This window comes from Lichenostomus cassidix, chromosome 28, assembly GCF_008360975.1.
Source record: "Lichenostomus cassidix isolate B80296 chromosome 28, HeHo_3.0, whole genome shotgun sequence".
NCBI lineage: Eukaryota > Metazoa > Chordata > Aves > Passeriformes > Meliphagidae > Lichenostomus > Lichenostomus cassidix.
Genome location: NC_139508.1, coordinates 4,086,567 through 4,106,455, shown reverse-complemented (window position 1 = coordinate 4,106,455; position 19,889 = coordinate 4,086,567). Strand labels below are relative to the sequence as shown.

At 47.5% G+C, this 19,889-nt stretch overlaps 1 protein-coding gene across 7 annotated transcripts in view; it reads left to right on the top strand.

Moving 5' to 3' along the window:
- LOC146426271 (DNA-binding protein RFX2-like) overlaps positions 1-19,889 on the top strand; it is a 61,175-nt gene that overhangs the window by 26,430 nt on the left and 14,856 nt on the right. For 2 of the 7 annotated variants that reach the window (XM_085040664.1, XM_085040666.1), the window contains exons 2-6: positions 6,266-6,375; positions 9,381-9,470; positions 10,462-10,541; positions 11,211-11,487; positions 15,528-15,602. In XM_085040664.1, coding sequence (XP_084896790.1) covers positions 6,271-6,375; positions 9,381-9,470; positions 10,462-10,541; positions 11,211-11,487; positions 15,528-15,602 — 627 coding nt within the window. In that variant the 5' untranslated portion in view covers positions 6,266-6,270. Of the gene's footprint in view, positions 1-6,262; positions 6,376-7,643; positions 8,155-9,380; positions 9,471-10,461; positions 10,542-11,210; positions 11,488-15,527; positions 15,603-19,889 lie in introns of those variants that run through there. The other 5 variants (XM_085040668.1, XM_085040663.1, XM_085040670.1 and 2 more) reach the window with 5 other exon arrangements.

The window sequence follows — 19,889 nt, the reverse complement described above, 5'->3', positions numbered from 1 at the left end:
TATGGAAATGGGCTTGGATGAGATTCCCTGGATAATTCACCCCCTGGTCAGCCTGAGATCCATTCAGCAGAAGGAAACTGTGGAGCACAAACTGTGCCAGCTGAGGCTGTTGGCTGCACTAAATCTCATTAATTCCTGATAATAGTACAGATGAACAAAGGTTATCTAGTGTATTAATTTAAGGTGAATTTTCCTGCATAAAATGCCATTAGCAATCCCATCCAGCTCCAGGTTTCCTGCAGCTCTGGTGCATGGAAGCATTTTAGCTCTATCCTGTAACTTTAAAGGTTGGAAAAAACCTCTAAAATCAAATCCAATAAATACAAATCTTGCTGTAACAGAGCTTGTGTCTCTCCCATGACTTTAGAGATTTTAGCTGCAAATTTATTTTCAATTCTCACAATGGGAAGTGTCTGACAACCTGCACAGGTGATGATTAAAAATTCAGGCTGCCTGGTTTTACCTGGAGAGCCAAAGCTGTTGGCATTTGCTCTGTGCTTAAAGAACACCAGAAATGAAATTCAAGTATCATTCTAGCAGCTGCACCTGGAAAAATAAGCTTTCCCCACCTTTATGTCTTAATTTGACATAAATAAACTTTTCCCCACCTTTAGGTCTTAATTTGAAATAAAAGCCATGAAGGCTAGTGGTAGACTTGGCAGTGATTATGGTTGGACTCTGTTTTAAAGGTCTTTTCCAACAGAAATGATTCTATAAATAAATCCTTCAGGCATCAAAAATCTGATTTAACATTTCCTGTGCTTTAAGGCAGTCCTTTTTCTGGTGGATTTTTTATGTCCCACGTTTAATTCTCCTTTGAGAAGATGTTGTTAAGCCCATTTATGAATGGCAGGGATAGGGATAGTGGATTTCTTACCCACGGAGGTAATAAAACCCACCAAGGTTTACTGGGAAGCTTAAACCTAAGTAGCTATAAAAACCTTTGTCCCAGAGGTTGAATAATTGATTGTTCTTAAAACTAACAAAAAACTCACTGAGCATATTTTCCTTTCCCTCATTTATATCCCAGTATTATATTCTATTTCAAAAGTCCTGCCAGAAATAAAAGGATGTAATAAAGGAATTTGAAAAGTTTAAATAAGATAGAAGGATGACCAACCAAGTAAGCCTTGAAAAGCAAATTAAATAAAATAGTTCATGATCTGTTTTGTCTTCAAATGAGCGAGTGATTCACTGGAACAGCAACAATTTTAATGTTTTGAAAGCAGCACTGATAGAAATGTATTCTGGAGGGAGGAAATTCCTCCCTGGGAGGGTGGGGAGGCCCTGGCACAGAGCAGCTGTGGCTGTCCCTGGATCCCTGGAAATGTCCAAGGCCAGGTTGGACAGGGCTTGGAGCAGCCTGGGATAATGGAAAATGTCCCTGCCATGGCAGGGGTGGAACGAGGTGATTTTTAAGGTCCTTCCCATCCAAACCATTCCATATTCCATGATTATCTAGGTTGGCTGCTGGTGCAGAGTAGCTCACAGGTTTTACATTTGCACCTTCAAGAAATAAAGATTTGTAAAACAGGACCTAAATAGCCATGAGAACCAAGGCCAGTCCCACCTCTGATCCATGCAGGCTGCTCTTAACTAAAAATCAGATGTGGAGGAAGTTATATCCATGCCCAGTAGTGACTTTTTCTTCTAGAATAAAAACACAAAGTATTTTGGCCACAATTACAGCAGAAGCAGCCCTGGGCCTGAGGAAGACAGGGACTTAAATCCTCTCTAATTTGGAGTTTGGAGCTGCCTGGGATGGATGGCTGCTGGTGCCACATGTCCTGCAGAGCACCAGATCACCAAAGACAAATAAACCAAACACTTCCCTGCTCTGGCTCTGATCCACCAGCACTCCTCCCACCTTGGAGGGCTCCACATTCAGCTCCAAAACACTTGTGTTTGATGGTTTCTATTAAAGCATTCTGTGGAAAAATCCATCTCCTGGAGGGCAGAATTCTGCAGCACAGAGAGAGCACCCAGGGCCAGTCTGGGATCAACTCCTTCCTTCCCCAAATTCTTTTGGGGTGCAGGGATGCTGCTCCATCCCCTCCTGAGCGCTTGAAGGATATGATAGATCCCTAGGATCCCTCCCTGCTGCTCCCTCCTTTCCCCCCTTCTCCCCCTGCAAATCTGAATGTAGAAAATATTTTGAGCTGCTCCTCTTATCTCTGTTTTCCCAGCGGTTTGGAGCTGCTTTAGGCAGGAGGGATGAACAAAGGCAAGGCCATTTACATGGAGGCAGCGGTGCCTTGTGAATGAAACGGTGACAACCCGAGTTTTTATCAGCCCTCTAGGCTGCTACTATTACTCCTTGTCTTTCTGAAAGGCATTCAGGCTCTGACAGCCCTCCGAGACCAATGCTTGAAAAATACCTTGCCTAGGGGAGTATTTGTGGCTTTTTTAGGAGTGGGAAAATTGAAGCACAGGGAAAGGGAAGCATCCTGTCCAAGGTCACGGAGCGAGCTGGTGGCAGAACCAGAAATAGCACCCAGAAGTTATTAGGGTTTTTTTTTTCCTGAATTTCCTTTCCTGTCGCTGCTGTTTGCTTGGATACTGAGCTAGCTGTGTGTAAACAGAAGGTTTCCAGAGGCAGCAGCCTCGCTATCTGCCTGATTCACTCAGCGATGATGCAACCTGGAATCCAGATGTCTGTGATGCCTTCCAGGGCCCTGGTGTCCTGTGTGACATCAGCAGCCACGTTGAGCAACCAGGGCTTTAAACTCGTCTCTCCCTGAAATGCCAATGTGTTGAATAAGGAGACCTTGTAGCAGCATTTTGGTATCCAAAATGTGCCTGTGAAAGAGCTGGAGAGGGACTTTTGACAAAGCCGTGCAGTGACAGGACAAGGGAAAATGGGTTTAAGATGAAAGAGGGCAGATTTAGATTGGAAATTAGAAATCAGAAAGGAATTCTTGGCTGTAAGGGTGATGAGGTCCTGGAACAGGGTGCCCAGAGCAGCTGTGGCTGCCCCTGGATCCCTGGCAGTGTCCAAGGCCAGGTTGGACAGGGCTTGGAGCAGCCTGGGACAGTGGAAGGTGTTCCTGCCCATGGCAGGGATTGGAACAAGATAACCTTTAAGGTCTCTTCCCAACCTAAACCATTCTGTGCTTCTCGCTGTGATTTTATTCCTTTTGCATGGTCAGATCCATCTGCTCATTTCTGCACAATAACTGACTTTTTTTGCTCTTCTTCACCTGGTATGGAGCCCTGAAGCTGAGAAAGTCAACTGTGGATGCTGCTGATCCTCTCTGTGACTTAGCAGCAGCTTTGTTGATTATTAATTAACTTCTCAGTTTGCAGACTCGGCAGTACCAGGGGCTGCCAGGCTGTCAGAGGCCACCAGACACCTTTTAATGGCTTCTGTCAGTCCGTTCTGTAAGAGTTACAGGTGGGACAAACCTCTCCTTCTCAGGCCACATCTAAGAGGGAGAAGCAAACTGTAGAGCTCTGGGGAGCAGGAAGGCTCACTTTTGAGCCAGTGAGTTTCTGCTAAGAAGATTATCCAGAACAGTGTAAAACTTCCCTGTGGGAGGTGGTAAATGGGATGGGAGCAGAGCAGGGAGTCCTTCCATGGCTGTTTGCTTTGGGGATGTGGCAGAGCTGCCCGAGAGCTGCCCGAGGCTGAGGGAGCTGCAGGGATGTTCCTTACCCTGGAACTGCTGAGGAGTTTGGGACAGGAATTGCTCCATCCCTGGGAACATCCAAGGGCAGGTTGGATGGGGTTTGGAGCAACGTGAGGAACATGTCCCTGCCCACGGGATGGGGTGGAATGGGATGAGCTTTAATTCCCTTCCCAACCCAAACAATCCTATGATTGTGTGAAGAGGAAAGAGCAAGACTTTGAATGCCACAATTCCTCTCCTTGAAAACTTTATGCTTCACCCACCCTCTGGAGCCTTGGCTCAGGTACCAGCTCACTTGGCTGCTGTGCTCCCAGGGCATCAGCAGAGCTCTGGAGCACCTTGTGCAGCTTTCTGGGAGAGCAGGAATCCTGTGAGTGTGCTGTCAGCTTTTCATCAGCACCAATTAACCAGAGCAGATGGCGCACACGGATCTGAATCCAATCCTCAGGAAGTGCAGGATGGCTTTAATGAGGAGTGAATTATTCTCTATCCAGGATGTTTCACTGATAAATAAAATAATAACAAGTCCTGGACGTGTGGCTTGGCAGTCCAGGATTTCTCTGTCTGCCTACCTTGTCTGGAAGTGCCATCTGCAGATTTCATCGAAGCCTTTGTGTCTGGTGTGGTTGTCAGCACTGCCAGAGCCTGCCTGGTGGGACAAACCTGAAAATCCCACTGGGGATTTATTTTGGCAGCAGACAATTCACCTTCTACCCTATCCACATCTCTCTGCTCTGTTCTGGTCGCTGAGGGAAAGCAGAAGGCAAAATGTATCAGCAAAGGTAGAGGATTGGGAATTTGAATCATAGAATCGTGGAATATTCTGGGTTGGAAGGGACCCACAAAGATCATCAAAGTCCATCTTTTCTAAGTGTCCTTTTGTGATTAGTACTGCACTTCAAAGGAGACCTTTTTTCAGACCTAAAATGCCAAGAGCTGACCCTGCCAGAACCATTCTCTAATAAATGATTAAAATCTTTGTCAGCTTACCCACCTTTCTTCTGTAACCTCACCATACTACATTTTACACTCTAAAAACCCTGGAAAGCTGCAAACCACAGCCCTGGGCACAAGGGAGAGACCGAAAAGACTTTTGGAAAAGTTAGGGAAGCAGATGTGCTGCAAGTGCCACATCTCCTGCCCCAGCACCTCCACCTGAGCATTCCCATCCCAGCAGTGCCAGCCCTGTGTTTAATTGCAAATAAAATTATTTGGGGCTGGAGCAGGCACAGAGCTCTTTCCCTCATTTACTGGGAGAATTATTATTTTCCTGATCCCACGGCACTGTTGCAACTGGAATCTTCTCACAGGGAGGTTTTGGCTAAAATCCAGGTGGAGGCAGTGATGGGGAGAGGCAGGTGCTGCCTTTATATAGCAGAGCTGCAGGGATTGGGGGTGCTGAGGGCAGCTTGAGGGGCCTGGGGGGACACAGGAATAAATATTGATTAAATTCCCCTTGTTTCTGGCTTGTTGGATCAATCTGGGAGCTGTGACTGTGTGGGTTCTATATCTACTCTTTCTCCCAGATGTGAGGAAAATTATGGGAGAGAGAAAATTATTTGCAAGCTCTGGGGTTTTGGGAAGGTTGGGGGATAATTGTGATTTGCTAATGGGTATATAGAACACTGGGGAAAAAAACTTTAAAAACCTGTTTTGTGAAGAATCTTAATATTTGGGGATTTTTTTTTCCAGTGGCTGAAGGAATAAAATGGTATCACAACCCCCTTGCATTTCTTTTTACACAGGTCTAGTGTCCCTCAGTTCTCCATTTTTCCTTTTGCCTCTTAACTTGCACGAAGTTGAGGGAAAAGTTTAAATATTGGAGGGAGAAAGGGAAATAAAAGAAGATATCACAATGTTGTTTGGAGGCTCAGCAGTGAGGCTGAGAAAGCAGAAATGGCACTGCCCAAAATCTGGGTGTTCTTAAATTTGATTTCGAAGTGACAGCAGAAACCCTCCTAAAATAGTTTATTAAACAGGAACTTTCACAAGAAGCTAAGGAAAAAAGGCTCCACACCCCAAAAAGAAATCAAAATGCCATTTTGTGCTGTCCTCAGCATCCCTCAGTGTCCCCAGGATGGACAGGGGCTGAGACAATGGCAGGAGGGAGCAAGGAGACCTAAAATGATGGGGAATTGCTGTTCTTCTGCTCTTCATCCTTGATTATTTGTGATTCTAAACCTAAGCTAGCCACCCCAATAAAAGCTCCAGGCATGGACTTAAGTTTGATTAAAAGCCTTTCTGCAGTAGTTAAACATGATAAGGCAGAGGGGGAGAAAACCTTATTTTTAAAATATTCTCTTACTCTTCCAGATCATGTCTGATGCTCACTGTGACACAATAATTTTCCAACGCCACTTTTCGGTTAAATATAGAAGTGCATTTTCTGTTCCTTCCCTCTCCTCTCCTCTCCGCGAAACAATTGTGCAACTTTCTTTTATCCTTCATAGAATTCTGCATTAAAATTAGCTCCAGCACTAAAAAGAGTCCCTGGTGTAGGACGGGAGCAGCTTCCCTTCCCGGTGCTCTTCCCCCTGGATCTCTCCAGGATTTTCCCCCCCTGGCTGGAGGGCTTTGGGCTGTGTGGGTTGGGGTGTGTGCTGCCCTGCCTGATGTCACTGTGTTGTCCCCAGCAGTGAGCATGCAGAGTCCCGAGGGTGGATCAGACTCAGCAGCTTCCGTGGCTCTTCACCCATCAGCCTCAGCCCAGGCTCCGGTGGTGCAGCCCGTGCCAGCCTCGCAGCAGGTAACCTGTGCCCAGCTGGGGATGCTGTTGCCATGGAGAACAACCCTGCTTTCCCTGCCTGATGGGTTTGAATCCCGGGTTTGGATGGTGGGGAGAGCATTTTGAATCAGCTCGTTGAGGTAGTGGGGATAACCTGTTGCTGGGCTTGGTGTTGATCGAGGCTGTGGATGTCTTTTGAGCCCTCCTGATCCACCTGCAAGGTTTAACATGGGGGGTTTGGGGTTTCATTTAGCTCCCCAAGGGAGTCGCTTCGTGCCAGCTCAGTGTTTGATTTGGATCAATTGCCTGTTGTCACTGCTTGGTGTCAGTAAAAGCAGGGGAAGGTGGAACACTCCTGAAAGGTGCTGAGCTCATGGGAAGGGCTGAGGGCAGAGCTGATGTAGGAGGGTGGAGAGCCACGTGCTGCAGCCACAGAGGGGTGGCCAGCAGCTCAGGGAGGGGATTCTCCCCCTCTGCTCTGCCCTCCTGACCTCCCCATGCAGGGCTGGGGCCAGGGTTGGGTTCTCAGCACAAGGAGGATGTGGAGATGCTGGAGAGAGTCCAGAGGAGGGCATGGAGATGTTCTGGAGCCCCTCTGCTCTGGGGCCAGGCTGGGAGAGCTGGGGGTGTTCACCTGGAGAAGAGAAGGATCCAGGGGGGCCTCAGAGCTCCTGCCAGGGCCTAAAGGAGCTCCAGGAGAGCTGGAGAGGGACTGGGGATAAGGGATGGAGGGACAGGACACAGGGAATGGCTTCCCACTGCCAGAGGGCAGGGATGGATGGGATCTTGGGAAGGAATTGTTCTGCTGAGGCCCTGGAATGGAATTCCCAGAGCAGCTGTGGCTGCCCCTGGATCCCTGGCAGTGTCCAAGGCCAGGTTGGACAGGGCTTGTAGCACTCTGGGATAGTAGAAGGTGTCCCTGCCATGGCAGGGGTGGCACTGGATGAGCTTTAAGGCCCCTTCCAGCCTAAAGCATTCCATGATTCCATGGTCTCATCCTTTGGTAGGTGGATCCCATCATTTTCATGTGAAGAGGAGGGATTTGTAATTAATACACTGAATATGATGCACTTGGGAGGCCCAATGGGAGACAAGTGATAGCTTTGAGTGATGAATGGGAACCACCCAGTGCAAAACAGGAAGAATTAAGTGCAACTGGTTCCTTTTTGTTCCTTTTTATGCCTTTTGGGGAACTTTGAAAAGAAATTTCTCTCTCAGGAAGCTGAAGGGATAAGAGGATGGGTGGGTGTAACTCAGCTACATCCTTCTCCAACTCCCAAGTGAGCAGAAGCAGCTGCCATTGGATGCTGATGAGAAGGAACAATTAAAGATTGTGAATTGGAAGGAAGGTTTGACTCACTGGGAGCCATGGACATTCCCATCGGGTGATCAGGAGCCCTGCTGTCACCTCCCATCCATGGAGAGCATTCCCTGTTGGTGTTGCAGTGATGGGGACAGCCCTGACCAGCAGTGCCAGGTGTCCCAGGGATCACTGGGGTGAATTTGACCATCAGCAAAGGTTGGAAAACCTTTGGCTTATGAAATCACCCATCCAGCCTTTCCCTGTGCTGCCATCAGAGCATCGAGTGGAACTCCACGGATGAAGGAAAATCCAGAGGATAGTGGGAGATTGCTGAAGAGGAGGAGCACCCAGAGCCTTCCCTTCTCACCAGCAGGACAAGGAATATACTGGGAATGAACTGCTGGCAGCAGGAATGGTGTGAGGCTGAAGCTCTCAGGGTTGTTGAGCACTTTCAGTGTGAGCAGAGGCCATTTGAGCAGGATAGCCTCACCTTGCAGGTTGGGAATGATTCCTTCTTTTGGTTGGAAGGTGGCAGGAGCAGCTGGACAGGCAGTGAGGAGCTGAGCTGGGCAACTGTGCCAGAGATGTGTCATTTGGCAAAAGCAATGCCAGGGAATGGGTAAAAAGTAGGAGAAAGGGAAGATTCTTTGATGTAGGTGGCACTGCCAAGGCTTGGCTTCAAAAAGGGCTTGTGATGTCCCCATCCTGCACTGGTGACAGCCACTTTGGGGGGGAAAATGGGCCAAGTGATGGCTGACATAAGTGTTCATGTCCTTCCTGCAGGATTCCCAGAGAATCCAGCCTGGGGATGGAGCAGCTGTCTGGAAATCTGGGAATTGTCATAAACCTGTGATTCTGCCAGAACTGGATTTCTGGTTGTTACAAAGAGCATGTTGAGAGGCTGTTAGAGGGCTGACAGTCCTAAATACACATGTATAAGGTGGCCAGTAATTATCAAGGTTGCTCCTAGGAATCCTGTGGGATTGTGTTCCAGCTCTTTGTTGTGTTGGCCCAATCTCCTGGGTATTTTTATAGCCTCCAGCCACAGAGGATGTGTCTGCTTGGAGAAGGTTTAAAAGGCCATGGAGGTGCTTGGCTCTGTTCCCACAGGCCTCACTGAATCCTTTCTTTCCATCCACCACATCCCCACGTTTGTTCTGCTGGATGTGAAGGTGCTGAGCACTCTGAGATTTGGGACAACCTCAGACTGGATGAGGAGTGTAACCCAGGGGTGATGGACGTGACACAGCCACCACCACAAGGCATCTCTGTGCCCTTGGTGGCACTGAAGGGAGAAGAAGAACCACCTGAGCTGTGGTGCTGGCAGATGCTTGGTGGGATTTCTTGTTGCAGCAGGCAGAGCATGGTTGGGTTTGGCAGCTGTCAGGGAAGAAACTTGGCAGCCAGATGTGGATGTGTGAGGAGTGATCCTTGTTTGGCTGTGGCTGAGCTTATCAATGAGCTGTTATTCCCTTTCATGGAGTTTTCAAGATGAATCCTGGCAGAAATTGTGGATCCAGCTTTGCCCAAGTTCAGGGGGCTGAGTTCAGGCTGGTGCACCCCAGGGGAGGGTGGGGACCACAGGGACACTGATAAAAGGTGCCTGTGCACTGCTGCTGCTGGGGTCAGGGGCAAGTTGTCCATGAAATTTTGAAGAGAACACCTGGCTCACCTGTGTTATGGACTGGACTGAAGTGTCTCTTCCTGTATGTTCTTCTTGCAGAGGGTTTTGGTCCAAGCCACAGGCTCTGCTCCCAAAGGGGCGCAGATGCAGCAGATCTCTGTTCCCAGGGTCCAGCAGGTTCCACAGCAGGTAAGGAACATTTCCAAGGTGAGACAGGGAGCCCTGCATCAACAGCTCCCCACATCCCACACAACTTCTGAAACTGTGCCAGATCCAGAAAAACCTTAATTAAAGAGTTGTGGGCAGTCAGAGACCTGGGATCACTTTCTCCAGCTCTCTCCTCCTTTCTTAGACTGATGACAAAAAACTCTCAAGATATTTGAAGTTTAGGAAGAACCTTTGCCGTAGCAGTTGTCTTTCATGTATTTGAAGATCTGATGGATTCATTCATTTGAAGATTTGATGGGTGCTTTCAACTGCCATTTAAAAGCATTTATTTAATCAAAGTTAAATTAAAAGCTATCTCGTTCGGTAAAGACTTTTTTAGAGGCGAAGAGTTTGGAATTTTTTTTAATTACACAAACAAATATACTGACTGCACGTGGGTCTGTAGAAAGGTTTGGTGCCAGAGAGCTGTGCAAGTGTTTTTATTTATTTGAACTTTGCCTTTTCCAGGGCTTGTTTCCTAAGAAACCAGGACTATGTGGTGCTGCTCCATGTGGACAGCAAGCCTGACCCTCCTAATTTTTTTCCCTTAGTGATTTTTTATTTGGTTGCTCCATTCCAGGGGGAAAAAAATTGACAGAGGGCAACTCCATCCCTCCTAGGGCAAAGAAAAAGGGGGCTGGGGTGCAGCTGGACACTGCCAGGCTCCCCTCTGAAGGAAAAGCTGCAGCATGAGCTCAGCCCTATTAGTCAGCCCTGAGACACGTGTCCAGAGGAAACCCAGATCTGTTGTTTCCACTGCTCGTGGAGCAACCACTTATTTATCTATTTTAATTTGACCTTTGAAAATGAAAACCTCCTTTGGCATTCCTAAGCCTGGCAGTGGGGGGTGGTGTTTTTTGTTTTTTTTCTCTTCTTTTTCTTTTGAAAAGAAAGCCTAAACATCAAGGTAAGGTTAGCTTTGTGATGTGCAGTTTATCCTGAGCAATGCATGACTCCTTGCTGCCTGTTGCAGGTGCAATCCGTGCAGCACGTTTATCCAGCCCAGGTGCAGTATGTGGAAGGAGGAGAAGCTGTTTATACCAATGGAACCATGTGAGAATCCCTCAGAGATGTCCCCCTCCCACCTCCCATCCCTTCCCTCCCCCCAGGCTGCTTCCCCAGGATGGAAGGAGGAAGAGGAGGAGCTGTTTCACCTGTTCTGAGGTGTGGCAGGGTGGTTTCAGCCAGGCTCCAGCCTTGGGGGTGTTGTCCTCATGGAGGGAATATTCTCCACATGGAAGGGTCTGGTGTTCCCCTGTGCCCAGCACTTTGTGGGGACCTGGGCAGCTTCAGGAGGGTAACTTTTAGAGGAAAAACGGGGTGTTGTGGTATTTTAGAGTGTCAAGGAATCCCAGAATGGTTTGGGTTGGAAAGGTCCTTAAAGCTCATCTCCTTCCAACTCCCCAGCGCCTTCCACTATCCCAGGTCACTCCAAGCCCTGGACTTGGATACTTCCAGGGATCCTGGGGCAGCCACAGCTCTCCAGCCTTGGAGTTTCCTCTTCCTCCTGTCTGCTGGGCTCCATTTTGTTCCTGCTTTTGTCCTTCCTCACCCCAGGAGCTCCAGGCTCTGTGGTGCTCCAGGGCCGATGAACCTCGGCTCCCATTCAAACCCCGCCAACAACAGTCCCTTTTCTCCGCCATTGCCCACCTTTCAGACCCTGTTACCCATGGGATTCTCTCCACCAACCCTTCCCCATCTCCCCTTTTGTCCCCCGAGCAGACGAGCCGCCTACTCCTACAGCAGCGAGGCGCAGATTTACGCTCCCACCAGCGCCACGCCCTACTTCGAAGCGCAGGGAGGAGGAGGAGGAGGTGGAGCTCAGGTGACTACAGCGACATCCTCTCCTACAGCCATTCCCTCTCACAGCATGGTGGGCATCACCATGGACATTGGGGGAAGTCAGATCCTCTCCGGCTCGGGAGCCTATCTCATTCATGGGGGGCTGGAGAACTCTAGACATTCTCTGTCACACACCTCACGCTCCTCTCCAGCAACGGTATGTAGCCCTGCAGGCATGGCAGCTCGGGGGCCAGCAGGTGTCCCAAAGGGATAAAGGGAACTGGAAAGCCTTCAGCAAATAAAACTGACCTGTTGTTATCACTGTATATGTCTATAATGTGCCGTGAGTGCAAGGAAGAGAATAGACACTGGTGTATTAGGCTTATTTTTTAATTGGAGTTTGTGGTGGCACTCTCACTCAGGAGATCACTGAAATTATGCAGTGTTAAGAGAAGATTCTCTGGGGTTTTGGTGGGTTTTTTTTTCTCCCCAAGCGAAATATTTTGGCTTTCAAAGATTTGTCTGTATTTACATTTTCTAATAAGTCAAACATCTCACATATGCTTACCCAAATATTGAAATATATCTTCAATTATGAAGAGACCTGGAAAATCCTTCATTAACCCAATGGATAATTAGCATATAAGTTATGTCAAACTGATCATGCCAAGTGCACAGTGATCAAAAAGTCCTTGTGTATATATTTCCTACACCATTGTGTATTCTGTCCTTGCCATATGTTTAGAAAATGTCTTTCAGGGGTAATACTGATCAAACAGAAAATGTTTTAAAGTTGTAATTTTTTTAAGTTGAGGTGGCAGGTGCTGGAAGCACAGCTGTACAGCTGTGTGGGACTGAGAGCTTACAGCTCTTCACCCACAACAGCCTTTTTGCAGCAAGAAGCTCCCAGGGCCTTGATTTGGGAATCTCCCAGCCCTTAGCAGCTGCCAGGAGTGGTTGGAGCTCATTTCCTGGGACACTGCTCACCTTCCTCTGCAGACTTCTGTGTGTTTATACATTTCTATGTAAATATAAATACTAATGTAGGTGTAATTCAGGGTATGTAGCCAGAATTTCAAATGTGAGCAGCGTCACCAGGGAGAAAACCAGAAGCTGTTGCTACTGAGAACTCTTGCAAATCTGGCCTGCTAAGTTGTGCTTTCTTTTCCCACTGAGTTTTAGAATATAGACTTCATGTTTTTTGAATTTTTGTGCCTTCAAAGGTTGCTTTGATCCTGTAGTAAATGTGCTCTGCCTTGGGTAGGCAAAGGGGAAAAGTCTTTAGTTTGGGTGGAAGACAAAATGACAGATGCTGGGTTAGCTGGGGATCTTTCCTGGGGTGAGAATGGTGTGTGTGTATTTTAACTGTTCATAGTTAAAAATTAGCACTGGACCATCTGATCTTTGCTCAGACTTGTTGTTGGGAAGCATCACCTGTGTGGGACTGCATCTTGCAAAGCTGCATAAATTTACTCTTGGGTTTTTGGGTGGGGTTTTTTTGTTGTTTGGGGTTTTTGTAGTTTCTGTGGTGATGAGCACAATAGAAAAGCCGAAATAGAAAATGTGTCAGTAGAAATGTCCCATGAACAGATTTAGGATGAGGTTATCAAATGAGATAAGGCTGATCAGCAAAAAAGAAAACAAATTTAGAAAGCGACTTTTATGAAAATGCATCTGAGATAAATTCACTCTGTTGCATGTAAGAATTAACTTCCTGGAGGTATTTTAACTCAAAATATCTGAGGAAGGGCTGAAGAGGATGGAAAAGTGCCTGGCAGACAGTCCAGGGCTGTGTCTGTGTGTGACTTTCAGTCCTTCCAGCACAGACTGGACTTGGAGGAGGACAGAGCAGAGCCATAAGTGCTTGGAATTTCAATAATCATGGAGTCATTTAGTTTGGGATCTTAAATCCCATCCCATCCCACCCCCTGCCATGGGCAGGGACACCTTCCACTATCCCAGGCTGCTCCAAGCCCTGTCTGACCTGGCCCTGAGCATTCCAAGGATGGAGCAGCCACAGCTTCTCCACACACCCATCATGGGCAGCTTGAGGAGAGCAGGGATTGAATCAAGTCCATGAGCAGGAATATCATTTTCTGTTGAGTTTCCAGCCTAAACAGAGAATGGGAAAAGCCAGAGTGGCTGTATAGTCTTGGAAAATTGGTGTGAGGCAGGATGAGGAGCTTTGTGGGAGGAAAGGAAAGCAGAGCTCGTGCAGATGGAGCCAGGGAAGTGTTTGCAGTGACCTTGGGGATGGACATCAAAGTGGTCAGTGATGGGAGGGCTGGGAATGGGGAAGGAGAGGGATTGGGGGTGTTGAGGGCTTGGAGAGGAGACCTCAAGAGCAAGGAGGGCATCTCCAGGGGAGAATGGGATCAAGGGAGTTCTGCAGGATTAGCAATGGCCCAAGAGCTGCCTCAGGAGCTCTCAATCTCATCTCTCAGGAGGTTGAGAGATGTTTGGTGAAACTCTGTGTGCACTAAAGAAAAATCTTCAAATACTTATAGAAACCTTAAAAAACCTTCCCTGTCTGCTGGAATAACAATGTTCTGCTCCATCAGATGGGTGAAACAGCACAGGGAACCTTCATTAGCTCTGCCAACACAGCTCTATTAATCTTCAGCTAAATTAGTCTGGACCAAGAGAGGAAATCCTTGAGACCTCCCATAAGTGGGTCCTCAGAGCTCTTCACCTTCCTGCAGGGCTGCTTAAGAGCTTTTAGTTTTCCCCCTGTAATATTTTTTATTGCAGATGCAAAGTGTCCTTTTGGATTGGACAGCTGCCACCAGCAAAAGGCCAGGCAGCATTTCTGTGTTGCTCAAGCTCTAGCAGAGGAAGAAAGTTGGGTCTCCCTCTAACTCTGACTCATTTCCTGAAGGCTGTGTCAGCAGTGAAGGCTGGTTCCTCATGGTCCATCCCAGTGTGTGAGACTGTTCTCAAAACCCCACTAATCTGGGACTCAATTCAGTGATAACATCTCTAGAAGTGCCCCAGTGGTTCCACTCCGGGGTGGAAGCCAAGGGGAGTCTGCTGGAGGTGGAGCATCACCTCACCTGGGTGTGGCACAGTGGCTTTGGCTGTTGGATGTTCCTTCAGAAGCTGGGTCTGATTTGTTCTGCTCTGCCACCCTTGTGCGACAGAGCTGGGCTTGGGGAAGGGCTGGGTTTATCTCAGCCCTAATCTCCGCCGTGGGATGAGTCAGAGCAGGCTGGGAATGTGGGAAGGAGGCCATGGACAGATCATCTGCACATGCTTTGTGCCTCCAGAGGTGTGAAATGAGGACAGGCAGAGGGAGCTGCTGGCTGCAGGTTCTGTGTGCTGCTGCCTTGTCCTGCCTGCACTGACAGGGCACAGAGAGCAGCGTTTGAGAACATCTGCTGGAGGCAAACAGTAGGTTCTGCTCCTGCCAGGCGCTTCATGTGGGGGTTTGGGACGTTTGGGGATTTTTTTCTTGCAAAAAGCTTGCGGAGGAGCACTGGAGCTGTGGGACCAGCAGCCATGTGTAAGGAGTTTGCCAGATTGTGCCTCAGGAGCAGGAAGGAGAAGAGAAGAAGGGTTCAGGAGAGAGCTGAGGCTTAAGGCAGAACAGGAGCTCTTCAGGGGCCAGAAGGCCTCACCTTGGCTCCTCTGAGATCAAGAAAAACCAGCACAGGTAGCATCAAATGTGCCATCCTGGCTTCTGGGGAGAGCTCAGTGAAACCTGGCTGTTCCTTCTCCCCTTTGCAGTTCTCAGCATCAGAAAGCCTTATCCATTCCGCTTGTTGTACTCTCCTTGTGCCCCAATTTTATTTCTTTTTTTGGGTTTTTTTTTGACAAAATACCAAGAGGTGACAATAACCAAGTCGTTACTCTGCCAGCTCTCCTTGAAAGGTTTTGCTAAAACTCTGCAGCAAATCTGCAGTGGATGTGTCTGGCGGTGGTTTGCTCTCAGCAGGCAGGGAAAAAGAGGAGGAAAATTGCTTTTTTTAGAAATGGGCAGCACTTTTAGTGGAAGATAAACCCCCCCTGGCCTCGCTCTGTCACCCCCATGGGGATTCCTGCTGTGTGTCCATGTGCATGTCCCAATAACGCCTCTGCAGCTCCATCCACACCGACTGTGCTCATCTGTTTGCCTCTTTTTCCACAAGCTTGTTGATATAAAGCATTAATCATTCAAATATTAATAAAGAAACAATAATCCTGGCTGTTGCTAACTATCTGATTTCCTTTCTTTTTTTCCTTTTTTTTTTTTTTTTCTCCTGTGCACATTTTCTTTAGCTTGAAATGGCGATTGAAAACCTACAAAAAAATGAAGGGATTACATCACACAAAAGCAGTTTGCTCAACAGCCATGTAAGTTACAATCAGAATTTACAACCTTTTCCCCTGCTTTGGTAGGAGAATTATTTCTAGCCCTGTGGTGAGTCACTCAAAAGCAGCCTGTGATGGAGCTGTGCTGCCCAAACCAGCCCATTCCCGAGGAAAAAGTCTGCAAAAAGGGCCATGATGAGAATGTTTGCTGCTGAGATGCTCTGGAGTCTGTTAACTGCCTCTGCCCTTTGTTTATTTATTTCATCTGCCTTGCAATGGAAATTGCTGGCAATTAGATAAACACGTTTGAGGAAGTTCTCCTTTCACTGGAACTGAAAAATGGCTGGAAAATGACTTGTAAATCCTCAGCGATGACTCGGTGTGAATTGGGACAGATTCCCCCCAGCCAGCACAGACCAGCAGCCTGTGAATGCCTTTTCCCCTCTCTCTGTGCCTCAGGAAGGCCATTCCTGTCACAATGCTGTGCTAAATCCATGTGCTGGCCCTCTCTCTCTGCACTCTGCCAACGATCTCCCTGCTTTGTGTGATATTCCCACTGTTCTGCTGGGCTTTTGCATCCTGGTTTGTGGCTCCCATGCAGTAACACCGAGGGGTGAGCACATGCTTGGGGCAGATTTGGTTTAATCCAGGTCTTGTTGGACTCCCTGGACTTGCCTTGGCTTCCCTGTGTTTGGATTGAGCTCAAGCATGTCCTGCATCCAGAAATCCCAAAAGTGCACAAAGTGGTGCTTCTTTATCCTAACAGATTTCCTCTGCCTTTGTGTTTGGGGGCTGGTTTGGTGTCATTCTTAGGTCCTGCAAAAATCAAATCAAATCAATCTTCAGAAATAGCCTGAGACAACAAAAGGAACTTTAAACCTGTTGATGTCAAACTCCAGGCTGGGGCTCCTGGGGGAGCTCAGTCCTTATTTCAGCTGCCAAGTGAAGGTTTCTGGCTGTGGCTGGGGAAACACAAAGCTGCAGGATCAGGCAGTTCCTGCATCCCTCCCATCCCAGGCTGTGCCAGGCTCACACTCCCCAGTGCTACACAAGGATCCTCCTGCTCTGCAGGGTTTTTCTTGTTCATCAAGGACAAGATTTGGAAAAAATCAGGAAGAGGGCAGAGGAAAGAAAGCAAAAGGCAGAAAAGAGATTTCACTGACCCCAAGCTGTGCAGGAGGGAGTTGGGGCCTCATCCAGCCCCTGATCAGATCTTCCCCACCTTTGTCTTGCAGGATAGAAGTGCAGAACTTGTCCCTGGTTCCAGGTCATGGTTCCTAGTTTGACATGATGTTTAAATGCTCTTATAAAGTCCAAAGCAAACAAATTCCCTCCTGAGCACATGGGGACACAAACAGTCTCCTTCCTGAGCACATGGGGACACATCCACCCTGGGGTGCTCCCTGCTGAAGGTGCTGCTCCTGGGCTGGGTCATTCCCTCTGGCAGGGCACAGAGCCTGAGCTGAGGAATCCTGTGGGGTCCTTGCTGTCCCCAATGTCCCTGCTCTGCTTCCCAGGGCATGGATAGGTGTCTGTGGACACGTGGGAATAGCGAGAGGCATTCATGCCTGAAGGGAGCTCAGCACTCTGAGGAGCCACATCAGGCAGGGAATTGCAGAGCTGGAGGAATTCTGGTGCCATTGCCCAGGGAGGCTCTGCAGGGAGAGGCTCTTAGGATTGCTCTGGGTGAGGGATCTGAGCCCCTAGGCAAGCTGGACTAGAAGTTTGGGTTGGAAAGGACTTTAAAGCTCATTTAACTCCAACCTCCTGCCATGGGCAGGGCTACCTTCCCCTAGAGCAGGGTGCTCAGAGCTCTGTCCAACCCAGCCTGGGATGTCCCAGCCATGGAGCAGTGATGGGGACTGGAGATGGTCAGAGCTGTCACCAGTGCAGTTGTGGGACACCTCAGTGCCCAGCAGTGCTGTGCCACAAAAGGTTTCTGCTCTCCAGGATGCTCCAGTTCCTCCTCATGGCAAAGAAAAAAACCAAAACAGCAGAGAGGAATTCCCATCCCAAATTCCCCATGCTTGGCACACAAGGTTGTCAGGATTGTCCTGCAGGAGCAGAGGGGGAAGCAGCAGGTGGCTGCAGTTTGTCAAGGCTGGAAGCAAATTCCAGCTTGACAAAAGCAAGAGGAAATGGGGAGATGATGCTAATTGCACTTGGTTGTGGCTTAATTGCTTTTGAGGCTTAAGGTTGCAATGTTTTTCATTGTGTCCTGCTCTCTTTTTAAATTTGGCATTTTGGAAATGTGTGAATTCCTGGGGTAATGGGATTTATTTTGTTACCATCAGCAGATGGTTCATGCCAGGAATCTTTGGGAATTAAAAAAAAATTAAATAAGAGGACAATCAACGCTATCTCAGCCAAGAGGGAATTTTTCACATAATCTAACTAAAATCAATATGAAATGGAGCTTGATAACTGAATTTGGCTTCAAAAAAATCTCTGAGAGGTCATTTAAGTGCACTGGAAATATCTAGTGAGGAAGGTGAAGCTCCTGCTGCTCCCCAGTGGTACAGGATGGTTCTGATGGAATCAGGGCAATGTGTGAGTGGAACTGAGCCTGACAGAGGCCCTGCCAGGGTCAGGGGATTATTTCTTTGCCAGTCATGAGCTTGCAGGTGATGCAAAGAAATTGGAGAAAAATATCTACAATTTCTGTACACAAGTGCCTGAAGTTGGAGGAGTTGGATGTCTGAGGCTTTGTGGCTCTGGGATATCCACAGCATGGGCAGGAGTGGGGGGAAAATGGAATTTTTCCTCATTGTCTGCAAAATGAAATAGCAAAAAACCCCAAATATACCTAAAAAAAAATTGGAATTCTTTCACTCTTTCCTGTGAGTGAGTGGCTCTGTCCTAACTCTGAGCACAGCTGAGTGGGGACTCACAGTTCCAGCTAAAAACACCTTAAATAGGGTCCACAAATGGTTTCTTTTTTATATTTCATGGAAGTGGCCACAAGAAAACTTCTCCAAACCTGCACCTTCCAAAAAAGGTTTTTGTTTTCTCAGCCAGCCCCAAGAATGGCTTTTTCCACCCTTGCATCGAACAAAGATGAAGTTTTTGATAAAGAGTATTTTTTTCAAAGGAAACCAAACAGTCAGATAGAAACAAAGTTAAGGTAGAAATGAAAATTAAATGTTCCCCTGTAGTGCCTCTAACAAACACAGCAGCATATGGCTGCTGAGTGATTTTATTGGAACCTGATTGTGGCATAAACAGAAATAAACTGGAGAATATCTGATTGTCACAACCGAGCAAAACTCAGAAAGCAAACAGAATAAGGAATACAAATGGAAAGAATCTTTAATTTTCTCATTCTAAGGGCCCAATCTGTTATTAGTAGTGCAGGAAGAGCAAAAATCATGTTTGGGAAATTATTTATGTTCTGACAGATTTCTGTTTCAAGCTCCTTTGTGTGCTTCATAATAAATTTCTAATTCAATAGTGGGAGTTCATATTGTGAAACTCTGTAATGTTTAAGGGAATATAAAAAGACATTTGCAGGAAAAGGAAGCTGGGAGATGAAGAGAATCTTCTAGAAATACCAGGGATTAGAATAAAAATGCCCAGGATCACATTTAAATGAGAGGGTTTTATCTGTATCTGAATTTTCCATAGTAATATGAAACTTTTATATTTTTTTAAGGGCTTAAGGCTTAAGATTTAGGAGCTAAACAGGGTGATGCACATTCAGTGTCTTCCACAGGCTAAATAAAATACCTGGTTTTAAATTGTGAAAGAATCTTAAGCAATAATCTTTTAAATATAGGGGATGGATCAAAATGAGCACAGGTGTGGACAACTTAAAAACTGAATTCCTGCTGGTGTTTTATGTCAGAATCACTGGGGTCCACTTTTATTGAGAGAACTGAAGGGCTGGGGGAAGCTCAGGGCCACAGAAAGACTTTTTGGGGCTTCCAGGGATGTCAGTGCTGCAGATGAGAGCAGGAAGGATCATTATGGATCATAACAAACATCAGATCTGGGAACTGTGGGGTTGGAGGTCAGAATGAGCACCCCAAAGAGTGTCTGGGGTGAGGAGGAACTGGGGGAAAAGTGGCTCCATGAAAAGCAGGACAGAGGGAAAAATGGCCAGGAGGTTTTTCTCTCTTCCAGCTGGGTCTGCTCTGCTCCAAAGGCCACCAAAGCTGAAGGGTCCAACCATGGGAAGCTGTGGTTGGATTTGGATCAAACCCAAATCATCAATCATGGAATAGTTTGGGAAGGACCTTAAATCCCATCCAGTGCCATCCTCTGCCATAGCAGGGACACCTTCCACTGTCCCAGGCTGCTCCAAGCCCTGTCCAGCCTGGCCTTGGACAC